Here is an 18,156-nt window from a genome sequence, read left to right as displayed (position 1 = left end):
ACTTTTTGCCAAATGCATTAACTCCTATCCCAGTTCCTAGATTCCAAACAGGCCCTAAATTTTTGGAATGTTGAGATCTTTACAAAATATCACTTTTTGAAAATATTGGGATGTTTTTACCACAGTTCTTATTTAACTTTTATGTTTTTTATATATTTCATTATATTCTGTATACTTTTTACATTTTCTAAATTTTAAATACGCAGATGTTTTACTCAGACGGCATTGTACACAATCTTGGTGATTTGTCAAATGTTTTTTTCAATAAACAATTTTTTTTTTATATAATTTACCACGAGAATCCCCCTCACCAAGAAAATGTCGATAATGATACTTGTGACAAGATTGGGGGTTGAGGGATTTGAAAATAAAAGAGTATAAATTTGAAGATGTTCGCCAACGTCCAAAACTGAGGGTGGCTGTGCAATCACATTGCACATAATATTTGTGCCGCTGCACCTGACCACCACCATCTTTTCTGAGCTGTGGGGCCCAAAATCAAATCGGTGGTGGTTAAGTGCAGCGGCACATGCACTTTGTGCAACATGGTTGCACCTGATCCAAACTCAGGCTTCCCCAACATAAGTTTCAAGCTAAAAAGAAGGGTGGTAGAGAAAACAAGTGGGAGTTTGGAGAAACTTGATACTTTGTGGGAGGGTAAACTATTCTTTCATTGAAAATCTACAATGAAGAAAAGGTGTTACACAGCACTCACTCGGCGATAATTTGGGAGAATGTCTTCAACAATCAAGAAGAGAATTGCTCAACACACTGTTGATAAAAAATAATTGCACATGAATGGCGCACCCCTTTCAAACAACACGGCCTGTATTGTCTTTATACATTTATTTGATCCCCCCAAAATCCTTCCACACCCATTCACTACCTGAAACCACAATCCCCTCCAAATCCACAAATCCAAAATTCCAAATCCTAAAGCATCTCCAATGGATAGTTTGCACGACACAAAGCCCTTTCTCTAAAACCCCAAGACCTCAATCCCTCTCTGTAAAGTTCAGATGCTCTGACCCTTGCTCCCTGGGTAAACTCTGAACCGTATCAGACCATCTCCCAGGTGAGTGGTCACTGCTGTTTGATGAAGCATGCGGATCTGACCTCGCCTCGTGGATCATCTTCAGGACCTCCCTCATGGCTAGGCGGTTCTCTGGTATTGGGCCGACACAAGTCATTGCTATGTTGAGGAGGACCACCAGTTTATCCTCGGAGCCCTCGGCCCCCGATGCTGGATCCTCCGAGGCACCACCGGAATCTGTTTCGTCCTCGCGGACCGACCTGACCCACTTGGGAATATCCACTCCAGGATTTTGGACCATGTCTTGGAAGGGAGTTTTTCCGGTGAGGAGTTCCAAGAGGAGAACGCCGAAACTGTAGACGTCCGTTTTTGTGGTGAAGTTTTTCGTGGAGCCACGGCATTCGGGGGGCTTGTAGAAGATGGAGGAACCTTCATCAAGTGTCTCAGGTCTAAAGGGAGTGAGCCCATAGTCAGTAAGGCACGACTCGAAATCGGGGCCAAGTAGGATGTTGGACGACTTGAGGTTGCCATGGACTATTCCAGCAACTTGATGGAGGTAGACGAGTGCAGTTGCCAAGTCTTCTGCTATTTTCAGGCAGGATGTCCAGTGTAGAGGCTTCCCACCAGTGGGCCTCGTTCCTGCAGATCACAGATTTGGTTGAGGCTAATTCATGAAACCAGAAGATTTAACTAAGATTTAGAGGTTTTGCATCAACCTAGCAAGTCCAATTGGATCCTGAGAAACTGATCAACGAAACTGGGAAGAGTTGATCTTATTTCTAAAACATGAAGCTGCAACCCACAAATATAGACTAAAGCCATGCTAGTGTAGGATCTGAACTTTTCACTGTGAGAAAAAGGTCTCATAGATTTCACATCTCAAATCAGATTTTGATCTTTATAGGTTGGAGCTCCAAAACCTCTTCCCAGAGTCAAATACAGGTATAATAAGGTATGACTAGGTAGTGCAAAACTCAACTTCAGAGATCCATCTCAAACAGAACCCCATTGACACCCCAATTAACCCGAGCAAGTCCAGCATTTACGGTGGCCGGACATCATCAAGTCTCCAAAAGCAGATGAAACACCCACAATACAGTGGGTGTTTGGATGCACCCATTGATCCAGAAAAAGTTGGAAATCAAAATCACAGACCAACATCCCGTGTTATCCCCTTTTTCTGGACAAGAGTGGGTTTTCATCAAACCGATCAAAGCGTTTTAACTTAACTTAAGAGGGAAACACTCATTTATCCAGAAAAAGAAGAAGCTGGGAATGGAATGTTAGATCGTAAACCAACACTCGATATAACCCTTTCTTCTGGCTAATTGAGGTTTCATGAACACCAATCAAAAGGTTTAAGAGCCAAACACCCCTTCAAAAAAAGAAGAGCAAACACCCCCATTTATCCAGAAAAAGCTGGAAATTGCTTGTTAGATCACGAAACAACATCCCATTCTATCCCCTTCCCCTAGATCAATTCACGAGATACCAATCAATTCAAAAAGTGTTTTAACAGGAACTATGCAAAGAGATTGAGCAAAAAGGGAAGGATCCTTTGATCATCCTTACCGTGGATAAGAGAGAAGAGGCTGCCGTTGGGGAAGTAGTCGTAGACGAGCAGCCTCTCTTCCTTTGCCTGGAAGTAGGCCCTGAGCGGCACCACGTTCGGGTGCTTGAGGTGCCCCAACGCCTCCATCTGCCTGCTAAACTCCTCCGGCCCGGGGCTCCTCGAGTTCTTGAGCCGCTTCACCGTCACGATGAACCCGCTCTCCATCACCGCCTTGTAGGTGCTTCCCACCGTCCCCCTCCCCAGTATCTCCGCCGACGCCTTCAACAGGTCGTCCAGCCCGTACATCCCCTGCACCCCTCCGCAGAAGGTCAGGCTGCCAATCCCTTCCTCCTCCCACGGGAACCCCCTGCTCTTCTCCCCCTCTCCCTCCCCGATCTCGCGGCTCCTCCCTCCGCCCTCGCCGCCGACGCCGACGCCTCCTTCTTCGGTCCCTCTCTTGCCCCCCACCACCCCGATCACTTCGTCGCACGGGCAAGCACGGGACCGCCTGCTCTTAGCCCACCATCCCAAGAGAGCCGTGATCACCACCAAAACCAGGATCGCCCCCACGATGCACGCCACCAGCTCCGCTCTGGTCAGCCGCTTACGTCTGGAGCCCGGCTGGGCTCTGGACGACGGCGAGTAGCTCGCTGGCGGAAATGCCGGCGGCCCTGCAGTGACGCAGGGTTGTCCCAGTTGCTCGCCGCAGAGTCCTGGGTTGCCAGCGAACGACGACTCGTTGAATCGAAGCAATGCCTCAGTTGCAGGGATCTGGCCGGTGAGGGCGTTGTTGGAGACATTGAGGAAGCGCAACGTGGGTTGCGACAGTGCAGGGACGGGACCTGTGAAGAGGTTGCTGTCGAGGAGGAGGGCGTAGAGGCGGGGCAGGAGCGCGAGCTCCGAAGGGATGGCTCCAGAGAGGCGGTTCTCGGAGATGACGATGATCTTGAGGCGGTGAAGGCCAGTGAGGGAGGCAGGAAAGCTGCCGGAGAAGCGGTTCCTGTTGAGGAAGAGGCTCTTGAGGTTGGTGAGGCCGGTGAAGGCTGGGAGGGTGCCGGCGAGGGCGTTGCCCTTGAGGCTCAGGACCCTCAGCTGGTCCAGGGCGTTCAGTGCGGTGCCGTCCAGGGTGCCGTTGAGGCCCTGGGACTCCATCACGAGCTTCGTTACCCGCCCGTTCATGCATTCCTTCACGCCCGGCCACCGGCAAAAGCCGCCGCGTGCCGGCCACCTGAGAGCGTTTCCGGGGTCGAGGGATTTCTTCAGGGCCAGAAGGGACTCCGAGTCGTCGGATGAGGAGAATCGAAGGCAGAGGAGGAGGAAGAGGAGGCAGAGCAGGGGGAGCTCTCCTACCGTTCTCGAGTTCGATCCCATTTGGTTCGCTTCCCTCCTATCGACCGACTGTTCCTACATCGAGTGGCAGACGGTAGATGGGTAGCCCTTCTTGAACGCAGCAGAGTCTTGGTGTGAGTTGTTGGTTGGGTGGGTGTCCTTCCAGCGAGTATCACGATGAATGTGCCTTCTGTGGGGTGAGTATCGGCGATCCCATCGGCGTTTTTTGGGGAGGCAAGCTCATAGGAGGCGATTTTCGAGAAGTTGTGTGCCTCTGCTCAATCCAATCGTCGATTCTGCAGGCGGGTGGTGAGAAACCCCGCTCGCCTACTTCCTGCATCCCTCCGCCATCTTCTGAAACAGAGCCACTTCTTCTGCTTCTTCTTCTAAACCCTAAACGCTTTCATTCCCTCAGACGCTAGCGGCATCCAATAGGCATGCGATCTGCCTTTCTCGTCGTTATCGAGCTCCAAGAAAACACGATGCCTTTGTCGACTCTACTCACAGCGAGACGTCGGCATCTCTTGAGGGGAGTGATGAGGAGTTAAGGGTCGTTTTCGGCCCAAAAAGACTCCTCCCGTCTGCCATTTTTTTCACTCACTCTGTAAGGCGGGCAGGAGAAGGCATCAGAGTTGTTTTCTGTGGTTTTCCTGCATTCGTCTTTCCTTCTTCCCCTTTGAAAGTCGGAGGTGTTCAATCCGTCCTTTTCACCAAACTCGAGACCTTCCCTCCCTCCCTCCCTCTCTCTTTCTACCCACTCTTTCACTATGTTAAAGACAAGACAGTCAGGAAACAAGACACCGCCCCTTCTCACGTGAACTCAATTCAGGAGGTGCAGAAGAACAGGTGGGCTTCTTTATTCCTCGAGTATTTGAACGCCCTAAAAGAATGAGGGAGAGTGTAATAACCAAAAGTTAGTGACTAGCAAGTTCCTACTACAAACAACCAAGAGTGAGAGATTAAAGAATTCATCAGAACTAATAACTTCTTATTAAAATAATTGTAGGTTGAAGGATTAAAGAAATTCCAAATTACTATAATACTGGGAAATAAGACACGAATCGAAGGTAATAGGTCAGTATCATGTAGTTGTAGAAATTCTATACAAAATCTCTCTCTCTCTCTCCCTCGTTTCTCACGATAATCGTTTCAGATCTGAAATTGAGAGGACCGAAGTGGTACAGAAACAAGGACGAATGACGGATCAATCGTCTTAACTCTTATGAGACTCGCCAGTCACCAGATGACCAGAGAGAGAGAGAGAGAGAGAGAGAGGATTCCTGCAATTATGAGTGAATGTACAGTTATTGACTGTTAAGTGTTAAACCCAACACGGTCCCCCTCTCTCTCTCTCTTCATTGTTTTTCAGAACCGCTTGAGTGAGGAAATTAGCCGAGAATCGTCATATGTATCAGAGAAAAAAATCACTTGAAAAGCAAGCAAATGGGATCATGCTACTGAAATCCAACCGACCTCATCAACCACATTCAAGTTTCAACCAAGAGAAGAAAAAAAAAGATTCTCATTTTCAACAGGCGCAGCCGAAGCATGCATTTCTTCCATCAAATCTATACTCTCTACTAGTGAAATCCCGCACTAAAAACCGAAAAAGATTCCATACAGATCTGAGAAAAAAATTACTTGAACACAGGCATTCAAGAAATTACCCTCCTTTCTCAATAAAATTACTGATATTCTTAATAAACGAGGAGAAACTAATCCGCTTTTAAAAACAAATAAATGTATAATCACTACCGGTTTATGTATCAATGAAAAACTATTTATATATGGAATAAATCGAATTAAATGGAGCAATTATGGCAGATGAGTCACCTGAACTATTCTAGGAACAGAAGCTCTTCCTGACAACCAATTTCCGACGATATCTCGGGCGTCGACCGTTCCACAATGAGCTCCGATACGCGTCGGCACAGGTGAAACCTGTATAAAAATCCAAATCTTACTGCAGGAGTTGACGTGAGTTTTGGAGGTTAGGAAGAAAGAAGTCAAATCCAGACAGAAGAGATGCCTTTCGTTAGCCGGAAATGAGATCGGAAGCTACTTCCGGGGACGGAAAACTAAATTCTCTGACAGGATCGCCTCACTCTTTACTTCTAATAGAACGCCGTAAAGATTATCAAGAAAAGCCTACTGCTCAAAGGAAGTTACAAGGAAGCTGCGCGGAAAGAGAACTTCGCTGGAGAGAGAGAGAGAGAGAGAGAGAGAGAGAGAGAGAGAGAGAGAGAGAGAGAGAGAGAGAGAGAGATCTTCTTTCGTCGGAAATGATCTCAAATCCAGCAAGCAATAGCCAGAAGATCTTCGATTTTCGCCAGGAAGCAAGCTCGAATCTACAATCCCTCGCCGGAAAGCCTTTGACGATCTGCTCTCTTCCTCCGGAAACAAGCTCAAATCCAGCGCGATCAGACGGAAAACCCCACAGAAGATCAACGTTCTTTAGGAAACGAACTCAATTCCAGTCCACAACTCCGTAGCCTGAAAAACCGCAAAAACTCCTTTTTCTTCCACGCGGAAGCGAGTTCATGCACACTCACAAACGCAACTCTTCGCCATGAACGAAGGTCAAGATCCACAAACCACAACTACGTCGACAGAAAACTTCGAAGATCTCCGTTTTCTTACAGGAAAACGAACTCAATCCCACGATTCCAACTGGAAAACCCGGGAACCTCTCCTCTCCAATCCAAACCAGCCGGAAAGCAGCAATCCGGGGCCGGAAAACCACATAAATCTCGGTTCTTCTGGCGGAGGCGAGATCAAATCCAGCAATATCGGTGCCGGGAAACCTAGACTGCCGATTGACCCTCTGGAATTCTCCACGTTAAATTCCCGTCAAACTCACTGTGCAGCAACGGCAAAAAAGGAGGGAAACAGAAAAAAAGGAAGAAAACCTCACAAAAAAAATTAATTTTTTTACCGGGAAGCAAGGTGATGTGGCACTGCAGTGCCATGCAGGGGCAGACTTCAAGGCGCCCTGTCCCTTTCTTTAAATACCGGAAGGTTACCGGCTGCCCACCGACACGTGGCGGTTCTACGTTCCCCGGTGCCGCATGCATTCCATGACGTTCTTTAACGCGAGTTTTGGAGCTCACACGCGGGTTTTGCTTCCGTGCATGTCGTTATCATGTATCTTGGGTGATCCTCTCTTATCGGCGTCCGATCTCCACGATCGGACGGCCCCTCCACCCCGGCTTTTTTTTTTTTTTCGGGGTAAATTGCGACTTAGCTTCCAAACCTTCCTGTGAGATTCACAACTGATGGACTGTGATCCCGTGTCACAGGGATTCTTCAACTTGTGTCGCGTCTCTTTGTATGTTATTTTTAATAGAAAATTGCACAAAAAAGTCGCGTTTTCCATGTTGTCCTTGTAACATACACTATGATTAAGGGACAAGATTCCAATTGGATGCAGCCAATACTATTTTTTTACTCGGAAAAAATCGCCCCAGGCGCAGAGACCTAACTGCTCAGCCTGCTGTGCTGTGCTGTACTTATGGTCGCTGTCCTGTTACTGTAAAACTCCAAAGGACCGGTCAAGCTTTTGCTTATGCAGGGGGTGATTGATGATCATGGGATTTGAACCTAGAGTGGCTGTCAAACAGTCCCATCCTATCATGCCAATGCTATATTTGACTAACTCAATGTTGGCTAAATGGATTTGAATTCAGAGATTAGGATCCTCTTTTTTTACATGTAAACAGATTAGAATATCCATCAATTCCAGATAATTGTAGGATTCAAAAGCAAAAAATTAAAATCATATCTGCATCTGGCTATAATCGGACATAGTTTTGGCTTACCAAATGCAACTAAACATCATCAAATTAGGTCGGATATGAGAGTACATCTTTAAAAGTTTGGGTCACCCAAAATGCAACATGGACGCTTTGTTTTGCAGACGGCTCAATTTTTCTTATTAACAATGTCTTTTTTTAAAAAAAACATCACTGAAAATAATGGTGTTTTTTTTATTATTTAAGAACCGTTTTCTTATTCACTTTTTTTTTTTTTAAAGGAAAGCAATCGAAGAATTTGTAAATTTAGTGAAATTTAAAATAAATTCGTTACTATGCTCAAAATTGTAAGAACACATTTTTTTTTTTTTAAAATTTAAGCGATTTTGATCAAAGGGCACAAGAACTGTTGAAATTGTTTAGTGAGTTTTAGTAAATGACATTAAGAAAGAACGCGTAGATTGGAGTGGTGGAAGGACCAATTCTAGCCTACTGGGGGGTGGGCATCGGCCTGGGCTGGCCCAGCCTAGGCTCATTTGGAGCTCAGCCCATCTGGCCTTAAGCATGACCCAGCTGAGAAACGGACCGGCCCATTTGTTAACAGGACAGATTTTAGCCCGGATATTAATGGGCTCGGGTTTGAAAGGCAACCCATTTGCCCAATGGGTCAATGTTTAACGGGCTGGTTTGACCCACCCAAACCCATTTGTAAGTTATTTTGAAAATTAAGTTAACAAATTAATTTTAAAATTAATAAGTTAATAAACAATCATAAAATTCACAATTCCATTAATAGTTTCATTAATGCAGCTATTAGCTTTAGTTTTTATAGCCCATTTAGTGGGTCCGATAGCTTGTGGCCAGACCTGGGACCGGCCCATTTACATAACGAGCCAGATTTTGGCTCGATTGTTGACCCCTACCAGTTATCTACGATTGGGATTTAAAGATGCAACGTTCCAATACAAGGTGACATGCACTCACTGTTCCTACCAGACAATTGGAGCCCTGAGGTAAATCGACATGGCCTGATTTACAAAAAACTATGTTACGCTGTTCTTATACACAAAAATCGCAAAAAACAAAAAATACTGAAAGAAATTTCAAAAACTTAACGAAAAAAAAACTAGAATTAACTAAAAAATACCAATTTCAATATTTTCATAAACTCTGTCTCTGATCCTTTTATAGATGAGGTCTCCCAAATCCTGACTCAAGTAAACTATCTAATTTGATAAACTCTTAAAAATATAAAACTTATCTTAATTAAAATATTGATCAAGCATAATGATCCAATATCCATTACAAAATGACCTAAATACGAAAAAATGATCCAAACGATAAAAGTATTCTAAAATATCAAAATAGATTTTTATGAACCCGAGTCTTTTGCTATGCTCCTGCATCATTCTCTCCATGTTGGAGAAGACTTGCTTTCAAGTCGTGATCCAACTTGTATTTTTTCTAATCCCGTTTAACCTTGTGAGTTAGGACCCTACAATTCAGAAATGAATCCCTATATCGCACTACAAACTGAGTAGACTAAGCAAGATCAGATCCAATATGTATCTAAAAAACTGAAACATTATTTTCAAACCAACCAAAGTCATGCGAGATGCCTCAAATGGAAAATGGGTCAAACAAATCAGAAGCATATGCCTAAGACAAAATTTTGATCTACTCGTGATGTACATCATTCATAGTCGCTTATGGAAGCCCATATTGATCCAATTTGAGCAAGTTCAAGGTCTTAAATGGGTTTAGGTTGTAGAATATGAATTTAAGAAAGTTTTGAATCTAGTTATTAATGTTTGAATTTGAGATATATTTAGGTATTGATAGGTTTTGCAAATGGCCACTTTTTGATTGGGTTAAGTGGGTTTAGGGTTGAATCTTGGGACCTAAGTTGGGTTCAAGCGGATTCACTAAAAGTGGTTTGGAGTCACCAAGGGGTCTTGGATCCAAAACATCTTTAATTAAATATGGGACTTCAGATAGATCTTGAATGGATGATGGCTCATTTGGGATGGGCTCTAATTGGTTTTGGGTATCGTTTGTGCCAAAAACAAGGGGTAGTAGACCTATAAAACATACCTGCATCATTTGCTTTAACTAGATTTTTGTCCCCTCTTCTCATATAAGCAAGTTGCATGTCCCTGAACTACCTTCTAGGCTCCTGACATAATACAAGCCTGATTAGGAGTAATTTTGATATTCTAGGATATGGTTCTCCTCAAAAATCTGTTTGATTGCCTAAATCCAATTAAAAAATATTTTTGGATCTCAACAACCTGTGAACTATGAAATACGAAACTCTTCCCCATATTCAGTGCGAATCCAATTCTCTAGTCATTGTTTTGGGGGTTTTGATGAATATTTAAGTTTTGGGGCTTGTGCAAGTTTTGGGTGCTTGGTTAAGGTTTGAATTTGGTTTTATTGTGGATCTTGGACTAGATTAGGATATAGATATAGGTATTGTTTGGTAGAGCTGGGTAGGTACGTTGTTTATATTGGATATTTGGGTCATACTAGGTCTAAGTAGGAGGATTTTGAGACAATAGTGAGTCCAAATACGAGTGAGGTCAAGTTTGGAATTGGTTCGAGTCCAAAACAAGGTTAAAATTGGTTAAATCCGATTTTGGGTTAGCATATAGAGTGATTTGTGTCGACACACATGGGTTTTGAGAAGGGATTTGGGCTAAAAGCTAGTTTTGAGTAACAAAACTGGTTTGTGAAGAGGGAACCTGGTGGGAATGCAAAGGGGAATGGGATGAAGGCGAAACAAACTGGTTTGTTCCTTACCCATGATAGGTTGAGGGCTGTGTCTAGGGTTGGGGGAGAACCACTCACCACCTCCAGTCCAACCACCGGTGGGGTCGCCTGGTTGACGACACCAGTCAAGCCCTGACCGACAAAAGCCCCGATCTTCTCCAAATTTAGGTGGGAAGAATGAAGATAGGGAGAGAGAGAGAGAGAGAGAGAGAGAGAGAGAGAGGAGGTGCAGGTGGTGGGATGTCAGGCGGTGAAATAGCAATCGACCAAGCCTGTTGTCGGTCAAGGATGGTCGACGATCACTGACCGACGGTGGTCTAACCTTCATGGTTGTCGGCTAGGTGAGATGAAGAGGAATAAGTGGAGTTAGGGTTTAGGTATCGTTCCTCTCCCACCGTCCATGGCTTGCTACCAGTAGGACTGGTGATCAGCGAACTGGGGTGTCATCGGGCATGCTCAGCTCTTGTGTCTATGAGAGAAACGTAGGGTAAAAAGCACAAAATACAAAACTTGAAATATCACAAAGAACAACTACTGAAAAGCAAATAAACTTCAACCATATATTAAGTCACGAACTCCCTTTTCTCTAACACACTCTCTCTACACTCTCTACACTTTCTCTCTACATTTTTAACATGAAGAGGTACCACATTTATAGAGGACAAAAGCACTTTACACGAAAATAGAAACCTAGGCTAAAAAGTAAGAAAACTAACACACGTATACAACCATTTCTCCCTACTAACAAAAAACATTTCCTAATAACAAGGAAAACTAACTAATCGTGGGCTTTTGAGTGCCCTTCAAGCAAATCGTGGGCATTGGATGCCCTACCCACTTCTTCTCCCTTGAGCACAAAGAACGGACGTGGCTTTGGATCCACCTTGCCACGACCTTGAGCATTACCAACATTTTCCCCCTTAATGTGAAAGGCCTTGCACGCCTATGGATTCTCTGAACATCAAAATTTTTTTTGATGACAAGGCTTTTGTGAAACCATCAACAACTTGATCATTTGTAGAGCAATGCTTCAGCACTACTTCACCTTTTTCCACTGCATCCCTTATAAAATGATATCTAAGCTCAATGTGCTTTGTCCTACCATGAAAAGTAGGATTTTTAGCAATAGAGATTGTAGACTGATTATCACAATAGAGCTTAGTTGGGAGATTTTGCTCTACATGCAGATCCTTCATAACACGCCTCATCCAGATTGCTTGACAGGTAGCAGATGTAGCCGCAATATATTCCGCTTCTGAAGATGATAGCGCTATTGAATTTTGTTTCTTTGAACACCACGACACAATTCCTGAACCAAAACTGAAAGCAAACCCGCTTGTGCTTTTTCGATCATCCATTGAACCTGTCCAATCACTGTCAGTAAATCCAATCAAATCAAAGTCAGTAACATGATTATAAAAAATTCCATAATTGATTGTTGCCTGTATATAGCGGAGAATCCTTTTTGCTGCGCCTAGATGTTGCGCAGATGGATTGTGCATAAACCTTGAAATCATACTGACTGAGAATACAATATCTGGCCGAGTGTGAGTTAAATACATTAATCCACCGACCAAGCTTCTAAAACACCTTTCATTTGCTCTTGCCATTCCATCTTCCAAACTCAATTTTTCATTCGCATTCATCGGAGTTTCACAAACTTTGCAATTCAACATCTTTGATTTTTTGAGCAGTTCCAAAGCATACTTTTCTTGAGACACGAAAATCCCTTCTTCAGATTGCACGACATGAAGACCAAGAAAAAAACATAGCATCCCCAAATCTGACATTTCAAATTCCTTCATCATACTATGTTTAAATTCTGCAATAAGCTTAAATGAAGAACCAGTGTAGATAATATCATCTACATAGACACTTACTATGAGCAATTCATTCCCATTTACTTTGACATAGAGTGTAGGTTCACTATCACTTCTTTGAAAACCATTTTAGTGGAAGAATTTATCAAGGCAACTATACCATGCACGTGGAGCTTGTTTTAGCCCGTATAAAGCCTTTTTTAACTTATAAACTTTTTCTTCCTTTCCTTTAACAACAAATCCAGGTGGTTGATCAACATACACGACTTCATTTAGAAAACCATTTAAAAATGCAGCCTTAACGTCAAATTGATAAACTTTCCATTTGAATTGAGCTGCAATCGCAAGAATCATTCTCACAGTTTCAAATCTTGCAACAGGTGAAAACGTTTCAATAAAATCAATTCCATATTTTTGCACGAACCCTTTAGCAACTAACCTTGCCTTATATTTTTTAACGTTTCCACCAGCATCATACTTGACCTTATAAACCCACTTTACTCCAATTGATTCCTTTCCAGGTGGCAAGTTGGAAATCTCCCATGTGTCATTCTTCTTAATGACCTCCATTTCTTCTTTCATTGCATCTAACCATTTTTTATCTGCGCATGCTTCATCAAATGATGATGGTTCTAGAACAACAAAAGCAAAATCACATTTATAAATATCCTCTAGAGACCGTACCTTTTTCGGAGGAGTGTTCACATCAAGTGTGGACTCAATATTTTCTGTAAATTCATCTCCCATACTTGACGTTTCTGGAGATAATACTTCAGTAGTATGATTTGATTGCGATACCACTTCATCAATTTGCAACTTCACGCTTTCATTGTTGGTCCATTCCCAACATGCTTTTTCATAAAAAATAACATCCCTTCTTATAATCATTTTTTTAGAAGAAGGATTATAGAGACGATATCCCTTAGTCTCATTACTATAACCAACAAATATGCACTTTTCACTCTTCTTATCTAACTTGGTTCTTTCAGAAGAGTCAATCAAAGCATATGCTATACTGCCAAATACCTTTAACATACTTACATTTGGCTTTCGATTCCACCAGGCCTCATAAGGTGTTTTGTTTCGAACTGCCTTTGTTGGAGAAATATTTAAGATATGTACTGCAGTGTTAACGACTTCTGCCCAAAACTCATTTGGCACCTTCTTTTCACTTAGCATGCTGCGTGCCATTTCTACCACTGTACGATTCTTCCTTTCTGCCACTCCGTTCTGTTGTGGTGTCTTTCTTACTGTCAGTTGCCTGCGAATACCATGATCTTTGCAAAACAAACCAAACTCATCAGATAAAAATTCTCCTCCTCTATCTGTGCGCAATATTTTTATAGTTTTTCTTCTCTCATTTTCAACAAGAAACTTAAATTCCTTAAATCTATCAAATGCATGAGATTTATGAGTAAGAAAATACACCCAACTCATTCTAGTAAAATCGTCAGTTAAAAACAAAAAATATTTGCTATTGTTTAATGAAGGAGTTCTCATGGGCCCGCATATATCAGCATGAACTAATTCAAGAGGTTCCTTAGCTCTCCATGCTTTTCTAACTGGGAATGATAGTTGGTGTTGTTTACCAAAAACACACTGAAATTCCACTAGAGGGGGGGTGAATAGTGAAATACGATAAAGATCGATAAAAATAAAATAATCAGGCAATAAGGCACAACACATAAAACACAAAATTTATACTGGTTCGGTCAGTACCCAGACCTACATCCAGTCCCCAAGCAAACCACTTGAGCTTTCCACTATAACATCCGAGTCACCGGATAAATAGTACAACACCCTCTTCCTCAGAGGTCTTCTTCCCTCAACAGAGAAGGACAACACCCTCTTTCACAGAGGTCTTCTTCTCTCAACAGAGAAGGGCAACACCCTCTTTCACAGAGGTCTACTTCTTTCAACAAAGAAGAAAAACAGTGAATAACAGAGTTACAATACTTCCTATAGAACCTTCAGAATGATATGAATGCACGAACGAAGGATTCTCAGAATGTTCTGTTTGTCACTCAGAGGATGCTCTTTGTCAAAGAGCTGGACTTGACTTTTTCTCTTTTCTTTCTTTTCTTTTTCTCTTTCTTTTTCAAGGCTCTCTTTTCAAATATTGAATAGGAATTTTTCTCGTTGTAAGCTCACACGTCTGTTCCATTCCATATTGAATATTTTATTTGAGTGTGTTTATATAGCTTTAAAAAAGTAGTCGTTACTTTTTGAAATCGTAGCCTTTTTGAAATGTGAAATGTTATGTCATTTCAAAAATATCTTTAGAGAAATTCGAGAATGCTTTTTTCTATAAAAGAAAAATATAGGGTACACTAGTCGTTGTAATATTTTAGGTAATACATATTTTATGTAAAAAGTCTATTTCTTACAATAGTACATTGAACGTTGGATTGTAGTTTTGTCTTTATTCTAATTAATGATTTGAGGTACACAAGTACTTCTTTACTTTAAATGAGTGTAAGTACACTGAGTGCTTTGAGATATATATTTGTACATAGTCATGTCAAGTATTTTCTTTATGTTGTGTTTTTCAAAGTCTTCAGAGAGAATGAGGACTAAAAGAAAGTCGACATTCTTTGAGAAGGATATTAACAAGGATTTGTTTCAGGAGGTATTTAATGCTTTGTACAAAGAGAATGATGACTTCAAGTAAGTCGACATTCTATGGTTTTGTAAAAAGGTAACTAGAGTCCTTTCAAAAACATATTATATTTGTATTTCTTTGTGTAGCCGATTTTATGTTTTTTGTCTTCTTCTTATATTAAAAACATTTCTTTTAAAGAAGGTAACTAGAGTCTTTTCAAAAATATATTATATTTGTTTTTCTTTGTGTAGCCGATTTTATGTTTTTGTCTTCTTCTTATATTAAAAACATTTCTTTAAAGAGGGTAACTAAAGTCTTTTCAAAAACATATTATATTTGTTTTTCTCTATGTAGCCGATTTTCTGTTTTTGTCTTTTTCCTACATTTCTTTTTCATGTTGTCTTGTATATAGTGTAAGGTACAATTATTACATGACAAAATATCTTTTTCATAAAGGATTGTAAGAAGGTACAATTATTAGTTTTCAAAAAGGAGCTTTTTGAAACTATCGTATACTTTTATGATATAGTTTTTATGAATGAGTATGTAATATGCAATATGCATGTTCCTGAAGGTTCTGTTACATATGACTCTAAAGAAGAAAAAAAAGTCTTCATCTTGAGGTAGCTGATCTCTTCATTTGAACTTTAGGAATGCATGGCTCATCAAGCTTTTTCTTCAAAGAGTATGATTGCACTAGTTGTACTTGAACAGGAAGTCTCCATCCTTTTTGGGTGAGATATCCTTGCATCAAATACTCGTTAGTTTTATGGCAAAACATATTCAGTCATAATATAACATGTTTCAAGAGGACATATTATCATATTATATGAAATCAAATACGACAGTGTATCATATTATGTGACATCAAAACAGAGTTTCTCAACACACACCCTTCACATATCTCATTTGTACAATTAATGGCGGGCAAACCAACCACCATATTTTTTTGATGCAAGAGTTTCAAACCATTAAAATAAAGATGCCCATACCTCAAATGCCACAGTTTAGATTGATCAACACCATTTGCCATAAAGGCACAATCATCTATCTTGATAATTTCAAGTGGGAACATTTTATTTTGAACCATATCTATTTTTACAAGAACTGTACCATTCTTGTTTTTAATCTCACAGACGTCATTTTCAAATAAAAGAGTGTAACCCTTTTTAACCAATTGCCCTACACTCAATAAGTTCTGAGCCAAACCAGGAACATAATACACATCTTGAATGTATCGTTCATTACCTGATTTTGTCTTGATTGCAACTGTTCCTTTGCCATTGACGTCTACTTTATTGTTGTCCCCAAGCCACACATTCAACTTCACAGTCTCATCAATATTCTTAAAAAGATTTCTATCACCGGTCATATGATTACTGCAACCACTGTCTACAAACCACATTTCACTTTTGCAACTGTTAGTATTTATGCTTGCAAGAAACAAATTTTCATTTTCATCTGCAAAGTTTGCTTGTTGCTTTGCCTTTTCAAAACATCGGGCTTCAATATGACCAAATTTCTTACAAAAATGACATTGTTTCTCTCTAAAGAACAGATTTTGATTACCTTTTTCTGTTCCATCATTCCTTTGAGAAGTATCATAGAACCTTCCTTGACCTCTTCCACGTCCACGAAAGGATCCTCTAAAACTTCCTCGTCCTCGACCTCTACCTTCACCCTTTTGATCAAACTGAGTATTCTTTTTTTTTGGAATTTCAACTTTCGATTGAAAGGCCTGTTCCAATGTCTTTTCTGAAGACCTGTTTATGCGATGCTCATGGGCTAAAAGAGACCCCATTAATTCATCAATAGAATACACAGATAAATCCTTGGACTCTTCAATTGCAATAACAACATGATCAAATTTAGAAGGTAGACACCTTAAAACTTTTTCTACTATTTTTCGATCATCTAAAATTTCACCAAAGGTCTTCATTTGATTTACAATAGTAGAGAGTCTAGAAAAGAAAGTTTGAATTGACTCACTGGTTTTCATAGAAAACGTTTCAAACTCTCTTCTTAAGGTCTGAAGTTTAACCGTAGTGATCTTCTTATCACCATGAAAATTTTGCTTCAGAAGTTGCCAGGCTTCTTTTGACTTAGTTGCACCGGCAATAGTTGGAAAAATGATTTCAGACACAGCCTGTTGTAGTACTAACAATGCCTTTGCATCTCTCTTTCGAGCTTCTTTGACATCGATTTTTTCTGCTGCCTTTGATCCTTCAACATCTGCATAGCCATTTTCAACCAACTCCCAGAGGTCTTGTGAGATAAAGAAAGTCTTCATCTTAATATTCCAGAATTCATAATTTTCACCATTAAAAATTGGCACTAACGATTGTGACAAATTGAGAGAGTTAGAATTATTTGCCATACCAAACTTACTCAACAATTATCCTTCAAAAAAATTTCGAATCTATAGGAACCCCTTGCTTCGGCAATGCTCCTATTGTGTTTTTCTCGAACGCCCAGCTCCGATTCGAACCTGTGCTCTGATACCAAGATTTGAGAGAAACATAGGGTAAAAAGCACAAAATACAAAACTTGAAATATCACAAAGAACAACCACTGAAAAGCAAATAAACTTCAACCATATATTAAGTCATGAACTCCCTTTTCTCTAACACACTCTCTCTACACTCTCTACACTTTCTCTCTACATTTTTAACATGAAGAGGTACCACATTTATAGAGGACAAAAGCACTTTACATGAAAATAGAAACCTAGGCTAAAAAGTAGGAAAGCTAACACACGTATACAACCATTTCTCCCTACTAACAAAAAGCATTTCCTAATAACAAGGAAAACTAACTAATCGTGGGCTTTTGAGTGCCCTTCAAGCAAATCGTGGGCATTGGATGCCCTACCCACTTCTTCTCCCTTGAGCACAAAGAACAGACGTGGCTTTGGATCCACCTTGCCACGACCTTGAGCATTACCAACAGTCTGTTAGGTTAAAGAGAAAGTAGGAGGAAGAAGGATAAGAAATAAAAAAATTGGGTGGAGCAAGGGTCCCAGGAGAGGTTGACGAGGCTTGTGATGGTGGTAGAGGATAGGAGAATAGTTGTGGTGGTTGGTGAAAAGGCAATGTGGAAGGTGGAGATAAAGAGGCGTAGGGCATGGAAGGCGCATAAGGGTCAGACGAGGAAGAAGATGGTGCACACTGTAGGTGGCTGGTTGGGTGGGAGACCACAATAGAAGACATTGGGGAAAGGGAAGAAGAGGTGATGAGGTAGGGGCCAGGGGTTCTGGGAACGACCCAACAACTAGCCTCGATCAACGAAGGATACCC

The 18,156-nt window shown here is 41.2% G+C and overlaps 1 protein-coding gene across 1 annotated transcript; it reads right to left on the bottom strand.

The window, feature by feature from the left end:
* Positions 1–995: 995 nt before the first annotated feature.
* LOC149832498 (inactive leucine-rich repeat receptor-like serine/threonine-protein kinase At1g60630) lies at positions 996–17,150 on the bottom strand. The gene is made up of 7 exons (XM_090013254.1): positions 16,973–17,150; positions 16,109–16,252; positions 12,698–12,890; positions 11,620–11,812; positions 5,748–5,855; positions 2,606–3,989; positions 996–1,672 (listed from the first exon to the last, which is right to left on the bottom strand). Exons 1-7 carry the CDS (start codon positions 17,148–17,150, stop codon positions 996–998), a joined length of 2,877 nt encoding a protein of 958 aa, XP_089869380.1.
* Positions 17,151–18,156: the final 1,006 nt, after the last annotated feature.

The sequence above is a fragment of the Nuphar pumila genome, chromosome 7 (assembly GCF_984573655.1).
Source record: "Nuphar pumila chromosome 7, dmNupPumi1.hap1.1, whole genome shotgun sequence".
NCBI lineage: Eukaryota > Viridiplantae > Streptophyta > Magnoliopsida > Nymphaeales > Nymphaeaceae > Nuphar > Nuphar pumila.
This window is presented reverse-complemented; position numbering and strand designations above follow the sequence as displayed.